Genomic DNA, 17,689 nt, shown 5'->3' with positions numbered 1-17,689 from the left:
TTTATCACTCACCCTCACCCACCCTCTCTAATCTAGAATCTTTATTAAACAAACAGATTTGATAGGATTGACCGATTGAGATTATCTAGCATTGATTCTCCAACATAAATCCAATTGATAGAGTAATATTTTAGTAATTTGTTATCTATTCAAATTATTCCTTAATTTTCCCCTCTTTTTATCACTCGCCCTCACCCACCCTCTCTAATCCAGAATCTTTATTAAACAAACAAATTTGATAGGATTGACCGATTGAGATGATCTAGCATTGATTCTCTAACCCAAAGAGAGAGAGAGAGGAAGAATCTAGTAATGTTTGATAAATGATAACCCTGCGTGAACTAAGATTTTGAGTTAATCATGTATGTATGGTTTAGATTTTAAAACCAGTGGACTTGACTTATGTAAAGAAGTTTGTAGAATAATAATCTAAATTGATTAGATGAATTCCACCAAAAAAATTTACCTCTATAATAACTTGTAGACAAATATTATGTATTGAATTAAATTGCATTGACCATTACAGAGTTAAATTGATTGTCATTAGAGAGAATAACACGTTTTGTGTTATATTCATCAATGCAATCATATAAGTTTTTTTTTTTTGAAATCCTAACCTACTGATTAACTATTTATTCGCCTTGTTATTAAATTATTATAATATACTAGTCTTATTACATATGTTTTGCATGTGCAATGAGTTTTTTTTTTTTTTTCTTTTCATCTAGTGTCATAATTTTCCTTTTTAATTTTTTTTTTGTTGAATAAGTTTGTTTTGAAAACATGGATTAATAGAAGAGTGTTCTATTTTTTAGGCATTTTAAATGGAATTTGAAATATATCTTTACGGTATTGTCCTTAAGTTTTTTCCTAATGAAACCTATGATTTATGGGTATTTTAAAACTACATAAAAGTTCAGTTCAAAGAGGAAAATCTTCTTATAGACAGCATAGATTATAGCAACAATGAAAGATAGTAATGCTAAAACAGTATTTAAAAAAAAAATTATTATGATTGGAGTAACCTCTATTTAATTTTACTTTAAACTATTATTGACACTATTTTTATACACCAATTACAATGCAATACTAAAAAAAAAATTGTTAGACTTAGTTATATCTAAAGCTAAAACTTCTAGACAATAAGTTTTTAATTTTTAATTTTTTTATAACCTTCTAGTTTGAGATGATAAGTTGTTAATAATAGATAGTAAAATGATAATATAAGAATGAGTAAGAATTATACTAATTAAAGTGTGGATAAAAATGTTATTACTCGTAAGAAGAAAAAAGAAAAAAAGAAAAAAAGACAGGTGTGCAAAGGGAGGGTGACAAATAAGCAAAGTCCTGAAGTAAAGTAAAAGAAGGAAGGAAAGAGGCGTTGCTGGAACATTCACTTCTTTTGGAGAGAGAGAGAGAGAGCGTGAAATTGTGAGAATTGAGAATTCCCTTTATTTCTCAAATCGAAGAGAGAGAGAGAGAGGGAGAAAATATCAGATCTTTTTTTCTTTTTGGCTCGCTCTTTCAGGGCTGAGCTCACACACAACACAATTTTTCTCTTTTTCTTTGGGAATTCACCCTAAAATTCTGTTTGTTTCTTGGGGAAAAAAAAAAGTTCTCGACTCTCCGGGAACGGAGTTGAAAAGCTTCAGTTTTCGCTCCGTTTCCGAGAGAGATAAAGACTCTCTCTCTCTCTGTCCATCCAGCTCTCCAATTCTTGGTAGACGGTGCGTTTTGTAATTTAATGTGAGAGAGATCTAATTGCTATTGTCGGCATTGTTCTTCATTTTTTTGCTTGCGTTACTTTCATTAACATTAACATTAACATTATTAATGTTAATTTTGTTTCAACGCTATCACTCTGTTGCATTTGTTTCAAGTGCTATTATTATTTTTATTTTTATTCTAAATAGAAATAATATTAGTAAGTGTGGCCGAGTTTTCGTATGCTAAATTTATTGACTTTTCCTTTTTATTTTTATTTTTTATTTTTTATTTATAATTTCTTAGAAGATTCTTAAGATAAAATTTAACGGTTTGGTTCTCAATCTTCCGGAAATTGTTGAATCAGGAAGTAATAATCTATCAAAGGTGGTGAATTTAATATCTTTTTTTTTTTGGGTGGGGGGTGAGAGGGGTGAAGGGGGGAATTTCGTTTCTATGGATCTATTGGATTTACAGGATGTTTTGGTGAAAATTTTATAGGATTTGTTTGGTTAGCGAGAAAGTTAGAGGAAAAATTCTGACTTTCTTGTGAAATGTTTGAGTTTCCCGGAAAATAATTGGAGTTTCACGTGAAAGGGGGAAATTTTGATGTGTTACGAGACAGGAAAAGTGGCACATCACAAGAAAGTTGGTTCATTCTCGTCCACAAGCAAAACCCATATGTTTGATTTTTGTTGTTTAGGTTTGTATTACTGCCAACGAGCTCTTCTAGCACAAATGGCACTTTCTCCTCCCACAAGTTTGGATGGAGGTTGAGTTTGTGGATACAAAAACAACCTAGTGAATTTTTAGCTTACCACCAATAAAAAAGAAGAAAGCTTGTCAACGATTATTATTTCTTCTATTTAAGTAGGAAGTTTGTTGCCATGTTGGTCTTCTTTAAATAAAAAAAGAAAAAGAAAAAGAAAAAAGAAGTCATATATATGTTGTGCTTGTGAGTTGTGACATACAATATATTATGGTGTCTTACGTTTGGAATTTGGATACTTATAGTTGCTGCTTTTTCTTTTCTGTGTTCTCGACAGTGTGGAGCTGGCTTTATGTCCGTGAGCTTGCTGTGGATTTGTCTTAATCCTCTGAAGATTAGGGTTGAGACTCTAGTGGTCTGAAATGTCAGGTATGCTTATAAGCCCTGTGATTTTCAGTTTTTCACTTTCTAAATTTGATGTTTGATTAATTGGGAATGTTAATACAAAGTAAATAACTAAAGATGATTGAATCTTTACAATAGTGGTGGGATCAGTAGTTATGCACTGTGATGTTTTCACTACTAATCTGTATTTGTCCTGTTGAAGGCCTAGAAGGTTCGGGGGCTCATGATGAAATTCGAGAAAGAAAATCGGATTTTGAGAATTCTGAGGATGAGAGACGAAGATCAAAAATTGGAAACCTCAAGAAGAAGGCAATTAGTGCTTCAAATAAGTTCACTCATTCTCTTAAAAAAAGAGGGAAAAAGAAAATTGATCATCGGGTTCCACCAGTTTCAATAGAAGACGTACGGGATGCAAAGGAGGAGAGTGCTGTATGTGAATTGCGTCAAAAACTACTTGACAGGGATCTTTTGCCACCTAGGCATGATGATTATCATACTTTGTTGAGGTAAGTTGTATCTTTCAATATATAGTTTGTCTCACCTTTTATAGGGCCAAGCAATACGTTCACTCTGAATTGTAATCCTCCTCCTCCTTATTTATTTTTTGTGTGTGCAGATTTTTGAAAGCTAGAGACTTTAACATTGAAAAAACAATCCTGATGTGGGAAGAAATGCTTATTTGGAGAAAGGAGTATGGAACGGACACCATTTTGGAGGTAATCATATTAACTTATAGTTAGTTTACAGAATTCTTTAGTGCAGTTGAAAAAAAAAAAGGAAGCTTCTTTTTCATTTTCTCAATATAAGCATTATATAAGGATATTGCAAACTTCTAACTATATCTGTCATTGATAAAAAAAAATTGGTGGCAAAAGAAAAAGGAAAATCATAACTTGGGAGAATAATACAGTGGCATCTGGGTTCTACTAGTCCTCTAATAATCAGAATGCATTCTATGTCAGAACTTATTCTATCTACATTTTCTGTGATTCTGATCCTTTTTGGACCTAATCAATGTGAAGGATTTTGAATTTGAGGAGCTGGAAGAAGTCTTGCAGTATTATCCCCAAGGCTACCATGGAGTTGATAGAGAAGGCAGGCCAGTTTACATTGAGAGGCTTGGGAAAGCTCATCCGAGTAGGCTTATGCGTATCACTACAATTGATCGATACTTGAAGTACCATGTCCAAGAGTTTGAAAGAGCGCTACAGGAGAAATTTCCTGCTTGTTCCATTGCAGCAAAGAGACGTATCTGTACTACAACAACGATATTGGATGTGCAAGGCTTGGTATGTAGACTTCTACTTTGGAAAGCCTTTGGCAAATTGAAATTGGTCTGTCACAGGAAAAAAATTCAGTACAATCTTGCTAAGTTTTTAGGAATGAAAGTTTAGATTTGCTTCTTGTTTTGCATGTACCTTTAAGAGTTCAATCAGATCAGGCTTTCAGTTTTTATGCTTTATATCAGTATAATGATCAAGGTGCGCTGGATCTCACTGTTAATAGACTGGGACAAGAACAAAAGACTCGTTATGTTTAGTGATAACTTTTTCTGCTAACTGCTGGTTGTTTGTGTAACCTGCAAGTGCTTATCTGCTGGATTTTAACTGTCAATTGATAATATGTTGAAAACAGGGCATTAAGAATTTCACCAGGACTGCTGCAAGTCTCTTGGCTGCGATGTCAAAAATAGACAACAGTTATTACCCTGAGGTACTGATGTTTTCCAAATGATATTTTTATTTTCCTATATTGTGTTGGTAAATAATTGTTCTCACAAATCACAGACATTACATCGAATGTACATTGTCAATGCTGGTCCTGGCTTCAAAAAGATGCTTTGGCCTGCTGCACAGAAGTTTCTTGATGCTAAGACTATTGGAAAGATACAGGTAAAGGATATGGTTAGGTGGCCTATAATATCTCAGAGTAATATTCCTGCAGCCTCCTCTTGACTGTATTTATTTTAAAAAATTGCAGGTTTTGGATCCCAAATCATTGTCTAAACTACTGGAAGTCATAGATTCGAGGTAATCTGTCATCTGTTTGTTCTGTCTTGTTTGAATGTCCATCTGTAACACCTGTTAATTAATTGCTTAGACACGTTTCCTTTCAGTCAGTTGCCAGATTTCTTGGGTGGTGTATGTACATGTTCCATTGAAGGAGGGTGCCTCAGATCTAATAAAGGTCCGTGGAATAATCCTGACATAATGAAGGTAAGCTTCTTGTAAGGGTGATTTTCCTTTATGTTGCTGATTTATCTTTTTTGGCCAGATGCATGTGAATCCATAGTACCTTAAGCATGAAATCTTTTTGAGGATTGAACTTTCTATTGAACTGAGTATCTGAAGATTAACATTGGTCTCCACATGTTTAGCTTGTACATAGCGTGGACGCAACATTTGTGCGGCAAATTACCAGAGTTTCTATTGACCAGCAGAAATCTGATACTTGCGATAAATTACGGCCCATGAAGGCAAGTCCTAATTTGATGGGCAGAACTATGTTGATGCATTATTTGTATATCTTGTTCCTAAGTACCACATTCCTTTTTTCTTCTAAATTCAGGGAAGATGTAGCAACACATCAACAGCAGAATCAGGGTCTGATATTGACGATCCTTGTTCCCCAGCTGGACGAAAGAGCTCTGCATTTCCTCGTTTGGCCCCAGTTCATGAGGAAGTAAGTTCTAATACCTGTGACTCACATTGATTGCAACAATTATTATTTGTATGCATGTAATTTATGTGCGTTTGTGTGTAATCTACAATTGGTATGCAGGTAAAGGCATTGGATACAAATGCCTACTACAGTTGTGATGACAAGTTTTCTTTGGTTGAGCAAGTCGTGAGAAGTGATCAAGAAGAGGGACATTCTGGTGATCAATCACATAACATTGATGAAATGGATAATTCTTCTTCTGTGGGAACATCAAATTTGGAAGGTACTTGTTAATGTAATTCATAATGGTACCTGTTCATATAATATATGATGACAATCATTTATTTCTCAATTTTTCTAGCATTTATTAGATCAATTGTTTGTGCCTTTTTTTCATCAAAATAGAAAGAATTTTTTTTTTTTTTTTTTGGCTCATAGGGTATTGCATGAACATTGTAAAAAAATTGATTATGAGGCATGGCATTTTCTAGTATACGTTATTATTGTTATATAGTTGTGTTTCATTATTACGCTATTATTGGAATTTATCTCTTAATTGACATCTTGTGTCAGGTACTCCAGTTGGTGGTTGGTTCAACACTGTTAAGGAAAAAGTTGAGAATAGTGATTTTCAATGTGTTGCAAGAGCACTGATATCTTTCTTCTTCAGAATAGTTGCATTTTTACGTATTCTACGATTTGAATTTTGGAGAAGGCAGAATAATGTTCACCCATCTAATTTGACAGAACACAGCATGAATAGTCATCCACCAGCTGTTGAAGCTGCAAATGAAGAAGACCGTGTCCTTCCATGCCTAGAACGTCTTCAGAGACTAGAAAAAGCATTTGAGGAACTTAGTTGCAAACCTGCTGGAATTCCTTTGGAAAAGGAGCAAATTCTTGTAGAATCTTTGGACAGGATCAAGTCTGTTGAGGCCGACCTTGAACAAACAAAACGAGTATGATTTGTTCTATGTGATTTATTCATGTGAAAATGAAATTTTGATTGTATTGATGGTGATATATTTTGCTATCATGTGGCTACAGGTACTACATTCTACAGTGGTGAAGCAACTAGAGATTGCTGATTTGCTAGAGAAATTAAAAGAGTCCGACCGTCATGTAAGTATCAGAGCTGCATTTTTTTTTCCCTATATTAAATTCATATTCCCACAATCAAAAAACAAATTCTATTCCCTTCTTGCAACATCATTAACCTGTCCTACAGGAATTGCGAGGCTTGAATCCACTGGGAGCCCTAGTGATTATCATAGTTAACTACCAATCACAGAGAGAGGATAAATACTAAGAGAGGCCTTCTTTCTGTTAACTTTTCCTTTAGATAAGAAATACATTTTTTTAACACACTTTATCAAACTTCTAGATTCTCAAAAGGCTGGATTTTGGATTAATGTTCTTGGATTAATTTCTGGTGGTGACTTGGAAATATTTACCAGATATTTCATTTGATATAACAAAAAGGGTGGACTGCTAGCAAAAACTCATTCATTTTTCTCCACTTCCCATTATCTTCTATGACAGAATTCTGCTAATATGGAATATATCATGTCCTTTTCTTAAATTACGTGTAACTGCCATGGTGCACCTGAGTATAAAGCATTTTTGTTCTTGAAATTAAAATGTTAAATGCATATATTTGATTAGTTAGTTTCTCAAATAGTGATTAATTTATATTGTTGTATACATTCAACTAGTTGTCCTCTTGTTAGGAGGAAATTTGTTTTTGCTATCATTGTGTTTCAAAATTAATAATCATATTTAAAGTTCCTTTGTTGAAACTGGTGATCCTTAATGCAGCAAAGAAGATTCTTCTGTTGAATACTTGACGATAGGAGGGGTAGAATGGGAGCTACTGGGAAGAGAGAGGATGATGCAGACGAGCTTGCCATTCCAGGGGCATTTCTTGGTTGTGGGACATACTGGGAAGGCAATTCTTGTTTTTCTCCCCTTTTCTTTCCTATATTGAGTACTGTAGACAAAAATTTACGGTTGAGCTGCATGGGTTTGCCCCCCTTCTCAGCTTTTGCAACATTGTAGAGGAAAAAAAAGAAAAAAAGGTTAATGAAATGGTTTACCATACGGCATATTTTTTGTTTCCATTCTTTCCACTCCACTGAATATACGAAATGCTCAACTGAAATTCATATGATCCTCCTTTAAAGCCATCCAAAAGGAGCTTCTTAAAAATAACAAGGTTATATTCTTCAGTCTTCCATTGGTAAATAGATACAGTTCCTTATTTGCCCTGAGATAGGATGAGCTACATGGGCTTATTCAATATTTCATTTCTCTGTTTGCTGCATTAGTTAGATACTACAAACATAAACTTTTTCACAACTTCTTGATGTTGTAAGTTGTGATTGGTCTAACATCACATTCATTGAACTACTATGACACCATCTTTTAGATACTATGAACTATCCACCACATTGATGATGCACGCACTCACATATATACCCATTAGGGCTATCCAACAAGTCCAGAACCTGACCAAACCGACAGTCCTGAAGCCCAGCGGGTCGACCTGAAACCCATGATCGGTTAGGTTCAAGTCCTTCTCTAAGAAAACCTGGATATTCGGTTTGGGTTGCAGGTTAAGGGTTTAAAAACCCGAATAACTTGCTCGGACCGAAAGTTTTAGAGTAAAAGTGTAAAAAAATATATATATATATATATCTTGGTTCTTTTGAGGTGAGCACGTGAGACTGAGGATGATAAAACTAAAGCACTGTCAAATTGAGAACTACAAGCATCTAATCTTACATGCAAAAGCAAAAATAAAATCAGCAGAAGTTCAGAACGGCTAAAATTGAAATGGAAATTAGTCTTCCACAGTTTCACACGCAAGCCTCAGTCTTCTATCCCATCTTAGACTTCTCCCTGTTCTTAGTATCTCATTCTCTCATAAATCAAAATCTCACTCAATCTCTGTCTTTGTTCTTTCTGCTCTTAATCTCAAGTCTCTCTAGTCTCAAGTCCCAACCCTTCACTGCATACCCTTCACAATCCACACTCCTTTCCAAACCCTAGCTATTGCCGCTGCCCCCTCGTTACCACACTCACAGCTTCGCCTCACTTTCCACCATGGGTTAAGCCTTCTCATGCTCACGGATCAGCTTCTTAGTCTCAAGACTCTTAGGTATATTTTCTTCCTTTTTCATCTATCCTTTTCTCTATTTTGAGATATGGGTTTTTCATCTTGTTCAATTTGTTAAAAACTTAAAGATCATAATTGTGAGAAATTGCTTAGTTGTACTGCCATGAGTTGCATGTGCTTGATTCCACTTCGAAACATAGTATCCAATGTAGTCACTCTCTCTAGTCTCTATACTTTTCTGTTTGATTCAAAGATTAGGTGACCAAAACAGACTAAGTGATTGGATTCAAACATGAAGCCCTAATTGTCTTGATTTGATTTGTTGATTCAAAGATGAACCCCTAATTTGAGTGTGCTTATTTGTGTTCTTTTTCTTCTTTTTTATCCTATATAGGCTGGACCGTGTGGTGGTCCTATTTGTATTTGCCAAATTTCATGCAAATTCACAAAATTGGCCCAATTTGAAGCCCAAACTTGCCTAATCGACAAATCCGACCTGTTCAACCAATGACCCAATCTGTCAGGTCCGACCCATATATTCGGTCAGTTGCGGTTCACATTTTTGGTTAACTCGACCTAGTCGGGTCGAGTCCAGGTCAGGCCCAAACCTGTCTCGACCTGACCTGTGGACAGTCCTAATACTCATACGACCAAGTTAAGGTGGAAGCAGTAATCATCCTTTGCACGAGTCTATGCTTTCCAATACCCCCGCTACTACTGAATTCAATCTGAAGGAGGTACCTGTTATGCAGCAATTCGGTTTGAATTGATTGAATTAACCAACCATGTAGGACAATGAAGACGAAAGTTTGATTCACGTCTTTCATAGTAATCAATTGCTAACGAAGAAGACTTGAATTTAACTAAAAACTAGACTTTACCCTGTACAGCTAGACTTAGACAAGACCAAAATCAAACGCTGGCTTCGTCCTCCTCCATAATTTAGCAGTTCATTCAAATCAAATCGCTTAATAATAATAGGGCCCATCCAGTGCTTTCTTTTGTTTGCTTAGCAAACACATACTTGATCACTTAACACGCATATGTTCTTTACAGAGATGGATCAGGGTCCATCCAGTGATCTCCCTTTTGTTTGCCTAGCTATATAGTTTTTAGGCAAAATTACAATGTTGGTCCCTCAAGTTTACTTTATATGCGTAATTAGTCCCTCAAGTTTAAAGTGAGCACAATTAGCTTTTGGCAACGCATAGGCCTTTAACTAGTTTAATATGAAAATTAAGATGAAAAATGAAGAATGGAAGTCGATGAAAGGTTGTACAAAGTGAAACGGTAGAATTTAAGAAGATAAAAAAGATAAAATTTAAAAACCTATAAAGGGAATCAAATTAAAAATTTAAGAGGACAATGATTGGAGGAGACGAATTAAGAAGACAATTATTGTTGAAGATGATGAAAGGCTGGACAAAGTAAAAATTGCAAAAAATAATAAAAATAATAATAATAATAAGAAAGGATTTTAATTATGTGGCGCAAAAAGTGGTTTATAAAATTTATTGCAAAGCTTCCATTATTATATTTAGTATAATTAGGTATGTATAAACATTGTTTTTGGTTTTTAATTCTTCATTGATTTAATTGTTTAGTTAAAAATATCTAAACTAAAGTAGATGAATATGTAAAGGCAAAATTATATGTAAAGCTAAAGCTTTCCAAGATGAATGAGTAAAGTCATCAATCTATTTATTTATATATTTAATATTGTAAAAAACAATTGAAGGATAATAAATAAATAAGAAAAAAATAATAATTATGTAGTGAATGACGTGACAGATGAGGTGACATAACAAGAGTTTAATAACATTAAATATTATACTTTAGCTTTTATATATATACTAGTTAAAGGGTTATGTGTTGCACGGTTTTATAATAAACTTTTAGAAGATGTATTTTATTTGATAAACAATAACGAAATAAATTATTATAATAATAACAAAAGGAATAAACTGAATTAGTATAATAACTATCAAATAAAAAATGATAACACCTAAATAAAATATTATTATTTTGTAACATACTAATTGTGCTCTAATGAGAATTTTGTATCTTTTCGGAGATTGTTGAATACCTCTTTGTACACTATATTTTTAGTGTATCCTTGTTTTTGTTTGTCATTGTTCTTTATTAGAAAATTTAATAATCGATAAAAGTCATGTCAAACTATATTTAAGAATTGATAAAAAATAAAAATAAAAACTAAATGGACAGACGACCTTCTTTTATAGGTCAAAGTGTACAACTCTAATAGTTAGCCAAAACTATTTCAATAAAAAAAAAAAATCAAATTTTTATGAATAATTTATCATCAAATTTATATCAAGAAATGCTTAATAATAAGCTAAAAAGAATATTGTTCTCTTAAATCAAAATTGAGAGGATGAAAGCAACATATTACCATTGGAACCCATGTTATAAAACATAAAATAATTTAAAAAATCATGTCTATGCATATTTAATGATTGATTCTCAAACCATAATCATATAAATTGGATAAAACTTAAGCAAATTAGGTTAAACAAAAAACAAAAAATACACAATACCTATTCAATTTAATGGAAAAAAAAAATTAGAGTAAATAAATACATAAGGTTATACGTAGAAGAAGAGAAGAGTAGGAAAAAAAAGAACCATATGATAGATATTCATTGTGAATTATTTGATATATATATATATATATATATATGTAAGGTTAGGATTTGTGGCCCAAGCCCAAAACAGTAAACTTGTAGAGTATGGGTGAAAGAGCTAGGTTAGATATGGGATTAACAACAACGAATCACAACTTTCAAGTACAAGATAACATGGAACTACACGTAAAGAGTGAATATCTGAAGAGCTATATTATTGATTATCTGATGAACAAAGATCTTAGGGTTACAGTCCAGTTCCTTCCTCTTCTATTTTCTTTTCTTTTTTTCTCTCCCCTTTCGTTAGGAGCCTCTTTCCTTTATATAACCCCCCTTCTCTTCATCTCCATCGTCTACTTGTTCCTCATTCATGAGTTTGCTTAAGTACGTGTCACGTCAAGCATCTTCTTTTAGCTTTGTGTGAGTGGCGATAGGTTAGGATGCACTGTTCAGGGGTCTTCTCCACATAAATGCGGCCAAAAAAGTTGCTGCAGAGTATTAAATACGGTGGTAGCAGCTTTCCCTTTAGATATTTCTCCATCCTTATCGTTTTCCAGCATACTCAGAGCTTATCTTGATTAGGGGGAGTCCTCAGAAGGTCATTTTGGCCTTTTACACACTCAATTGATTTATAATATTTGCGTCAGAGGATTACAACCTCTTCGGACAGGAGATATCCTCTTCGGATTGTAATAATTCTTTCTTCTGAGGGTCTCACATTCAGATGGGCCCTGCCCTTTCCATCTTTGTTTTCTCGGTCGCAAAATAGCTCTCATATGGGCTTTCGGCCCATTATGTTGGACTGGGCCCTTTTCCCCCCACAATAGCCCCTCAAAATTTTAATTTTTACGTCGCATTCGAGGAGAAAAAGTAAGATTTTGATCTGCCACACAAAGAAAAAGAGATAAAAATAAAGAAATTTTAAAAGGGGGAAGTCAAAAATACTCCCGTTTACACGCGCGCATAGAGACAAGCGCTTCATTATTGCCGCTGTCAGTTTCGTATTCCCAAAGTGCTGTATTAATTACTCCAGGCGGCGTTTTGTCCTTTGCATCCAATGATGAGTTGTTGATCCAACGGACAGGGTTCTTCTTCGGGATTTGGACGAAATGAATGACATCGCTTCATCTGTCTCCGTATATAATCCCCTGGAGGAGGTTACTTTTCTTCACTTTACGCATTCTCAGAGTACCCAGAGAGTTCTTTCCTTTAAAACCTTTCAAGCCTCTTCAGATTTCTGTGTTCTTTGCTTCTAGGATGTACAAAGAATCCATCTCGAGTCCAGGGATTTTACTTCAATCTTGTTTGTGTAAGTTTCGGCACCTCCTGATTCTTTACTTACTTCTTGGCTATCGTTTACTTCCCTCAAAACCTTTTTTCTGTCTACTGCTTCAGTCATTCTCTAAAAATGGGCAAATTCCAACATCTCGTCGATAGTCCGGCATTGATAGAGGAATTTAAGCGAAATTACGGTATCCCGCGGGGGATAAATCTGAGATATTGCCCTCCAGAGCAGATACTAACAGCCCGAAGAGAGGGAGAGGTCATAATCCCAATGATAGCCTTCATTGAAGGGGGAATGACCCTCCCAATGGGCTCCATTACTCTAAATTACCTTCGTAACCACAGGCTCTCACCTGAGCAGTGCGCGCCCAACACCTTTAGGATATTAGGGGCCATCGATGCCTTGAACGAACAGTTAAACTAGGGCTGACCTAGCATGACTTAGCATACATGTATGAATGTTATAGCCAAAAAGGGGCGGGATATTACCTTAAATCCCGATCCGACGTCGTTAGATTGTTCTCCTGTCTTCCCAAATCGAATAAAGGGATGAAAGACGACTATTTAATCGTCTCGGGCGCATGGCACGACGGTCTACACTGTCTGATAGAGCCAGGAGAGCCAGGTGTGACTTCTTAGACTTAGGATCTCTAACAATATTCTTAGGATTTCCATTCTCCATAGCCTGTTTTTTTTTTTATGTCATCCTATTTCAATTTTCTGACCCGATCCGTCTGCTTGTTTGTTTTACAGATAAGGCACACACTGCTCCTCGACTCAGCCTTATCAATGCCCCCGCCCTCAATTACCTACTACGCTAGGAGATATTCGTAAGCGAAGACAAACAGCTCCAGTCCATCCTACTCATACTCGGCTACACGCCTAAGAAAGCAGACATCCAGCTAGCTGGCAATGCCATCACACAGGGTGATCACCGATTACAGTGAATAGACGTCGCTCGGCGACACTTTTTGGCGTCATACGACCTCCCACCTGTTCCACACCCCAATCCACAGGGCATTCCCCTGCTAATCCGACCAGTTCAACAAGTTCTTCTCGAACCGGCGGCAGTAAGAGAGAGAGTAGGCTCTTCATCCGCTTCGTTAGAGGAACAGATTGACAGATTCAAATTTGAAGGGGACACTTCAGGGGGGGTTCAGGTAATACCCTCTTCAGATTTCGAGGAGGAAGCCGACAGGCAATCCTGCATCCGCCAACCATTTCTGCTGACTACAGTCCCTGAGGACTTTTTTGAAGAAGAAGAAATGTCTGACTTGAAGCTTCTTCTGAAGAAAAGGGGTAACAAAGCTGAGTCCAAGGCGACGAGGACCTCTCGGCCAGCAGTGAACTTACCTCCACCCCCACCCCCACCTCAGGTCTTTGATTCGGCCTTGAAACCGATTTTGGATCTAAAAAAGAAGAGGCCTCTCGAGCCTGAGGACCTGGAGGTGGTGGTGCCACCAAAAACCACTAAGCAGCAGAAGGTGATAAAGGATCACCGCAACAAAAGGGCCTCTTCTGTTGAGAGCAGGGAAGAGCCTCCTATGGCCGACGTGCGCCGAGGGCAGCGCACTTGGTTTCCCCGGCTGGAACTAGATGGGGTTCCACTTTCCTGGGAGACCTCGGTCAGGAACTATGATGGGGGCAGAGCGGGGCTGATAGCCAAAGTTTTGGAGAAACCGTTGCTCCTCCCCCGCGACATGGAATCATACAGGCATTTCAACTAGTATGATCTCTTCATGTCCCTGAAGAGGGACTTGGCCATGGTAAGCATACTCACTTGACTCTTCGGTTGGACTACTAATTTTATATATTTTATGCTAACTTTGTTACTTTACTTGTTCAGATTACCCAGCAAGTCTTCGTGGCCGAAGAGTGGAATCGGAAAGCCTACATTGAAGCCTAGGCGGAGGCCCGCCCTAGGTCCTAGGCTGAAAAGGCACTGGGCAGCCTAAAGGAGGAGGTCTCTCAGATCTCGGACTAGCTAAAAGGGGTGACCCAGGAAAGGGATAGCCTCAATTCCGGTCTGAGAAATGCTGAGACCCAGGCCGAGACCCAACGCAAGCTGCTGAACGACACTCAGAACAAATTGGCATCTGAGAAGGCGCTTGTGAAGGAACTTCGCGCCGAACTCCAGAAGGCCAAGGAGGCTACCAAGAAGGCTTGGAGGGACGCTCAGCTGGCCAAGGAGGCGACCGAGGCCGAAAAGAAAGCGTCCTACCAATTGGGAGTGGAGACGACTGAAAAGGGCCTTACTGAGCAATTTGCTTCAGTCGCCTGAGACTACTGCGACATGACCTGGGACAAGGCGCTAGATGCTGCTAGAGTGCCTATTGACTCGGAGCTGAGGCTGCCCAAGAATTTTTTTTATGACCTAAACATCCGAGAGCTTCCAGAGGCTGACGCCCCTCCTCCAACATAACTCTCAGAGGCCTCGGAGCTCCCTTTGGCTGACCAAGCTCCTCCAGTCATCCTTGAGCCTACCAAGGATTCCAGCCAGCCAGGTGATCAAAGCCTTCCTACTGAGCCACCTAAGGAGAAAGGCAAGGGCTTGGGTGAAAAGGAAACTTCCTCGGAACCCAAAGACCAAGCCCCAGTAGAAACTTAGACTTTAGGTTTTTTTTTTTTTTTTTTTGCTGTTCCCCCTTCGTATAAGGGATTGTAAATTATTCGATTTCAATCAATGAAGCAATTTCTATTTTATCTTTGGTGTATTTATTGCATGCCATATGGTTTTCCTTTGTCACAAGTAACTTCATTTTGTAATTATGATAATGTAGGCACACATAATCACTTTACCTCGTTGATAATATATATAACTAAAATTGATTCCGAAGAGGACAATACAGAAAGGTTACTGTTAAGTGATGACCAAGTATTATAAAAGTTGGATAGAGTTGATATTAAACAGGGTTAATAATGCCAAGCAGGACTTATTCTAAAAATAACCTTCAGTATCAATGAAAGCATAAAAGTATTAACTAAAAAAATCACCTGGTCTGAGGATCACAAGCATAATTAGGTTTAAGTTTAAATACTTAGAGAACCAATAAGAAGTGTTAACTAATTAAACACTTAGACAACCCATAAGGAGTGTTAACTAACCCAAAATCATCTGGTCCGAGGACTACAGGCATAATTGGATTTAAGTTTAAACACTTAGAGAATCAATAAGGAGTGTTAACTAACCCAAAATCATCTGGTCCGAGGACTACAAGCATGATTGGATTTAAGTTTAAACACTTAGAGAACCAATAAAGAGTGTTAACTAACCTAAAATCATCTGGTCCGAGGACTACAGGCATGATTGGATTTAAGTTTAAACACTTAAAGAACCAATAAGGAGTGTTAACTAACTCAAAATCATTTGGTCCGAGGACTACAGGCATGATTGGATTTAAGTTTAAACACTTAGAGAACCAATAAGGATAACAAGTTATCATAATGAACAAAGAAATAATTCGATTAATAATAGTACCTTTTGAGGTTATTTACATTCCAGGGGCATGGTATTACATGACTATCCAAGTCCTCTAGAAAATATGCCCCAATGCCAGCACACGAAGTAATGCGATATGGTCCCTCCCAGTTTGGTCCTAATTTTCCCAAGTTGGGTTTTTCGCAGTGCCAACGGCTTTTCTGAGCACCAAATCACCAGGTTCTAAAGGTCTTAGCTTGACGTTGGCATCGTAGCCTTGCCTAAGTTTCTGCTGGTAATGCGCCAGCCGAACCATTGCACTTTCTCTTCTTTCTTCGATCAAATCCAAGCCTGCTTCTAGGAGCCCATCATTACTGGTCGGACTGAACAAGCTAGTTCTTAAAGTTGGGAAACTTGTTTCCAAAGGAATGACAGTTTCTGCCCCATAAGTCATTGAAAAAGGAGTTTCTCTAGTAGATCTGTGAGGCATAGTTCTATAGGCCCAGAGCACGTGTGGCAACTCTTCAACCCACTTATCCTTCACTTCGTCCAACCTCTTCTTTAACCCATTAACTATGACTTTATTAACTGCTTCAGCTTGCCCATTCCCCTGAGGATAGGAAGGGGTTGAGTATCTGTTCGTGATTCCTAGTTCGCTACAATAACTTCGAAATGCATTACTGTCGAACTGTAAGCCGTTGTCCGAGATGAGAGTATGAGGAACTCTGAAACGGGTGACGATACTCTTCCACACAAACTTTTGCACATCTACGTCTCGAATATTGGCCAGAGGCTCAGCTTCGACCAATTTCGTGAAATAGTCTGTGCCAACCAGAAGGTACTTCCTATTTCCTGCAGCCTTTGGGAATGGACCCACAATGTCCAAACCCCATTGGGCAAACGGCCACGGGCTGGATAGCGGGTTGAGGATTCCACCTGGTTGGTGTATGTTTAGTGCGAATCGCTGACATTGATCGCACTTCTTTACATAGTTATGGGTTTCTTTTTGCATGTTTGGCCACCAATACCCTTGAGTAAGGGCTCGGTGAGCCAATGACCTGCCTCCAGTATGACTCCCGCAAATTCCTTCATGCAACTCCTCTAGTAGCGACTCAGCCGCCTCTAGATGTATACACAATAGGTATGGTCATGAGTAGGAACGTTTGTATAACTTTCGGTCTTCGGACAGCCAAAATCTGGTAGCCTTCATTCGTATCTTGTCAGCCTCTCCCCGCTCTTCTGACAAAGTGTCATCCTTCAAGATTTTAATTATGGGATCCATCCAGCAGAGACTATCTCGAATCTGGTGGACTCGGACTGCTTCCCTTCCTGCTCTAGTGGGCTCATGGAAATCCTCGACAAGGATAACTCTCGGCAAGTCTTGCTCCAAAGAGGTGGCAAGTGTGGCCAAAGAATCTGCGTGCACGTTACTACTTCTAGAAACATGTAGTAAGCTAAAAAATTCGAATTCCACCTGCAGACGTTTGACTCGATTCAAGTACCCTTGCATTCTTTCTTCCTTCGCTTCAAACTCCCCCTGTACTTGGCCCACAATTAATCTTTAATCCGAGAACAACTCCATGATCTTTCCTCCCATTCTTCGAACCATAGCCATTCCCATCAATAGGGCTTCATACTCTACCTCATTATTGGTTGCACCAGAATCCAGCCTTAATGACTTTTCAGTGATGATTCCTTCTGGAGATATCAAGACCAGCCCCACTCCAGAACCTTTCCGGTTTGCA

The 17,689-nt window shown here is 37.5% G+C and overlaps 1 protein-coding gene across 4 annotated transcripts; it reads left to right on the top strand.

The window, feature by feature from the left end:
* The first annotated feature begins 1,387 nt into the window (after positions 1 to 1,387).
* LOC111998425 (phosphatidylinositol/phosphatidylcholine transfer protein SFH13-like) lies at positions 1,388 to 7,597 on the top strand. 4 transcript variants are annotated; one of them, XM_065763364.1, is made up of 15 exons: positions 1,388 to 1,727; positions 2,751 to 2,842; positions 3,021 to 3,324; positions 3,435 to 3,534; positions 3,841 to 4,107; positions 4,454 to 4,531; positions 4,606 to 4,710; positions 4,799 to 4,848; positions 4,935 to 5,034; positions 5,196 to 5,294; positions 5,387 to 5,500; positions 5,600 to 5,762; positions 6,227 to 6,438; positions 6,527 to 6,601; positions 7,298 to 7,597. In XM_065763364.1, exons 2-15 carry the CDS (start codon positions 2,836 to 2,838, stop codon positions 7,316 to 7,318), a joined length of 1,695 nt encoding a protein of 564 aa, XP_065619436.1. In that variant the 5' UTR covers positions 1,388 to 1,727; positions 2,751 to 2,835; the 3' UTR covers positions 7,319 to 7,597. The 4 variants fall into 4 exon arrangements, with proteins under 4 accessions (XP_065619436.1, XP_065619435.1, XP_023886287.2 ...); XM_065763363.1 differs by having other exon boundaries at positions 6,062 to 6,438; XM_024030519.2 differs by having other exon boundaries at positions 6,053 to 6,438.
* Positions 7,598 to 17,689: the final 10,092 nt, after the last annotated feature.

The sequence above is a fragment of the Quercus suber genome, unplaced genomic scaffold (assembly GCF_002906115.3).
Source record: "Quercus suber isolate HL8 unplaced genomic scaffold, Cork oak 2.0 scaffold_504, whole genome shotgun sequence".
NCBI classification, from domain to species: domain Eukaryota; kingdom Viridiplantae; phylum Streptophyta; class Magnoliopsida; order Fagales; family Fagaceae; genus Quercus; species Quercus suber.
This window is presented reverse-complemented; position numbering and strand designations above follow the sequence as displayed.

What these genes read in the sequence shown, in the direction of transcription:
- LOC111998425 (XM_024030519.2), top strand. An exon ending in TATTGGATGTGCAAGGCTTG is followed by an intron (nt 4,108 to 4,453) that starts GTATGTAGACTT and finishes TGTTGAAAACAG; the next exon opens with GGCATTAAGAATTTCACCAG. An exon ending in TGGCCCCAGTTCATGAGGAA is followed by an intron (nt 5,501 to 5,599) that starts GTAAGTTCTAAT and finishes ATTGGTATGCAG; the next exon opens with GTAAAGGCATTGGATACAAA.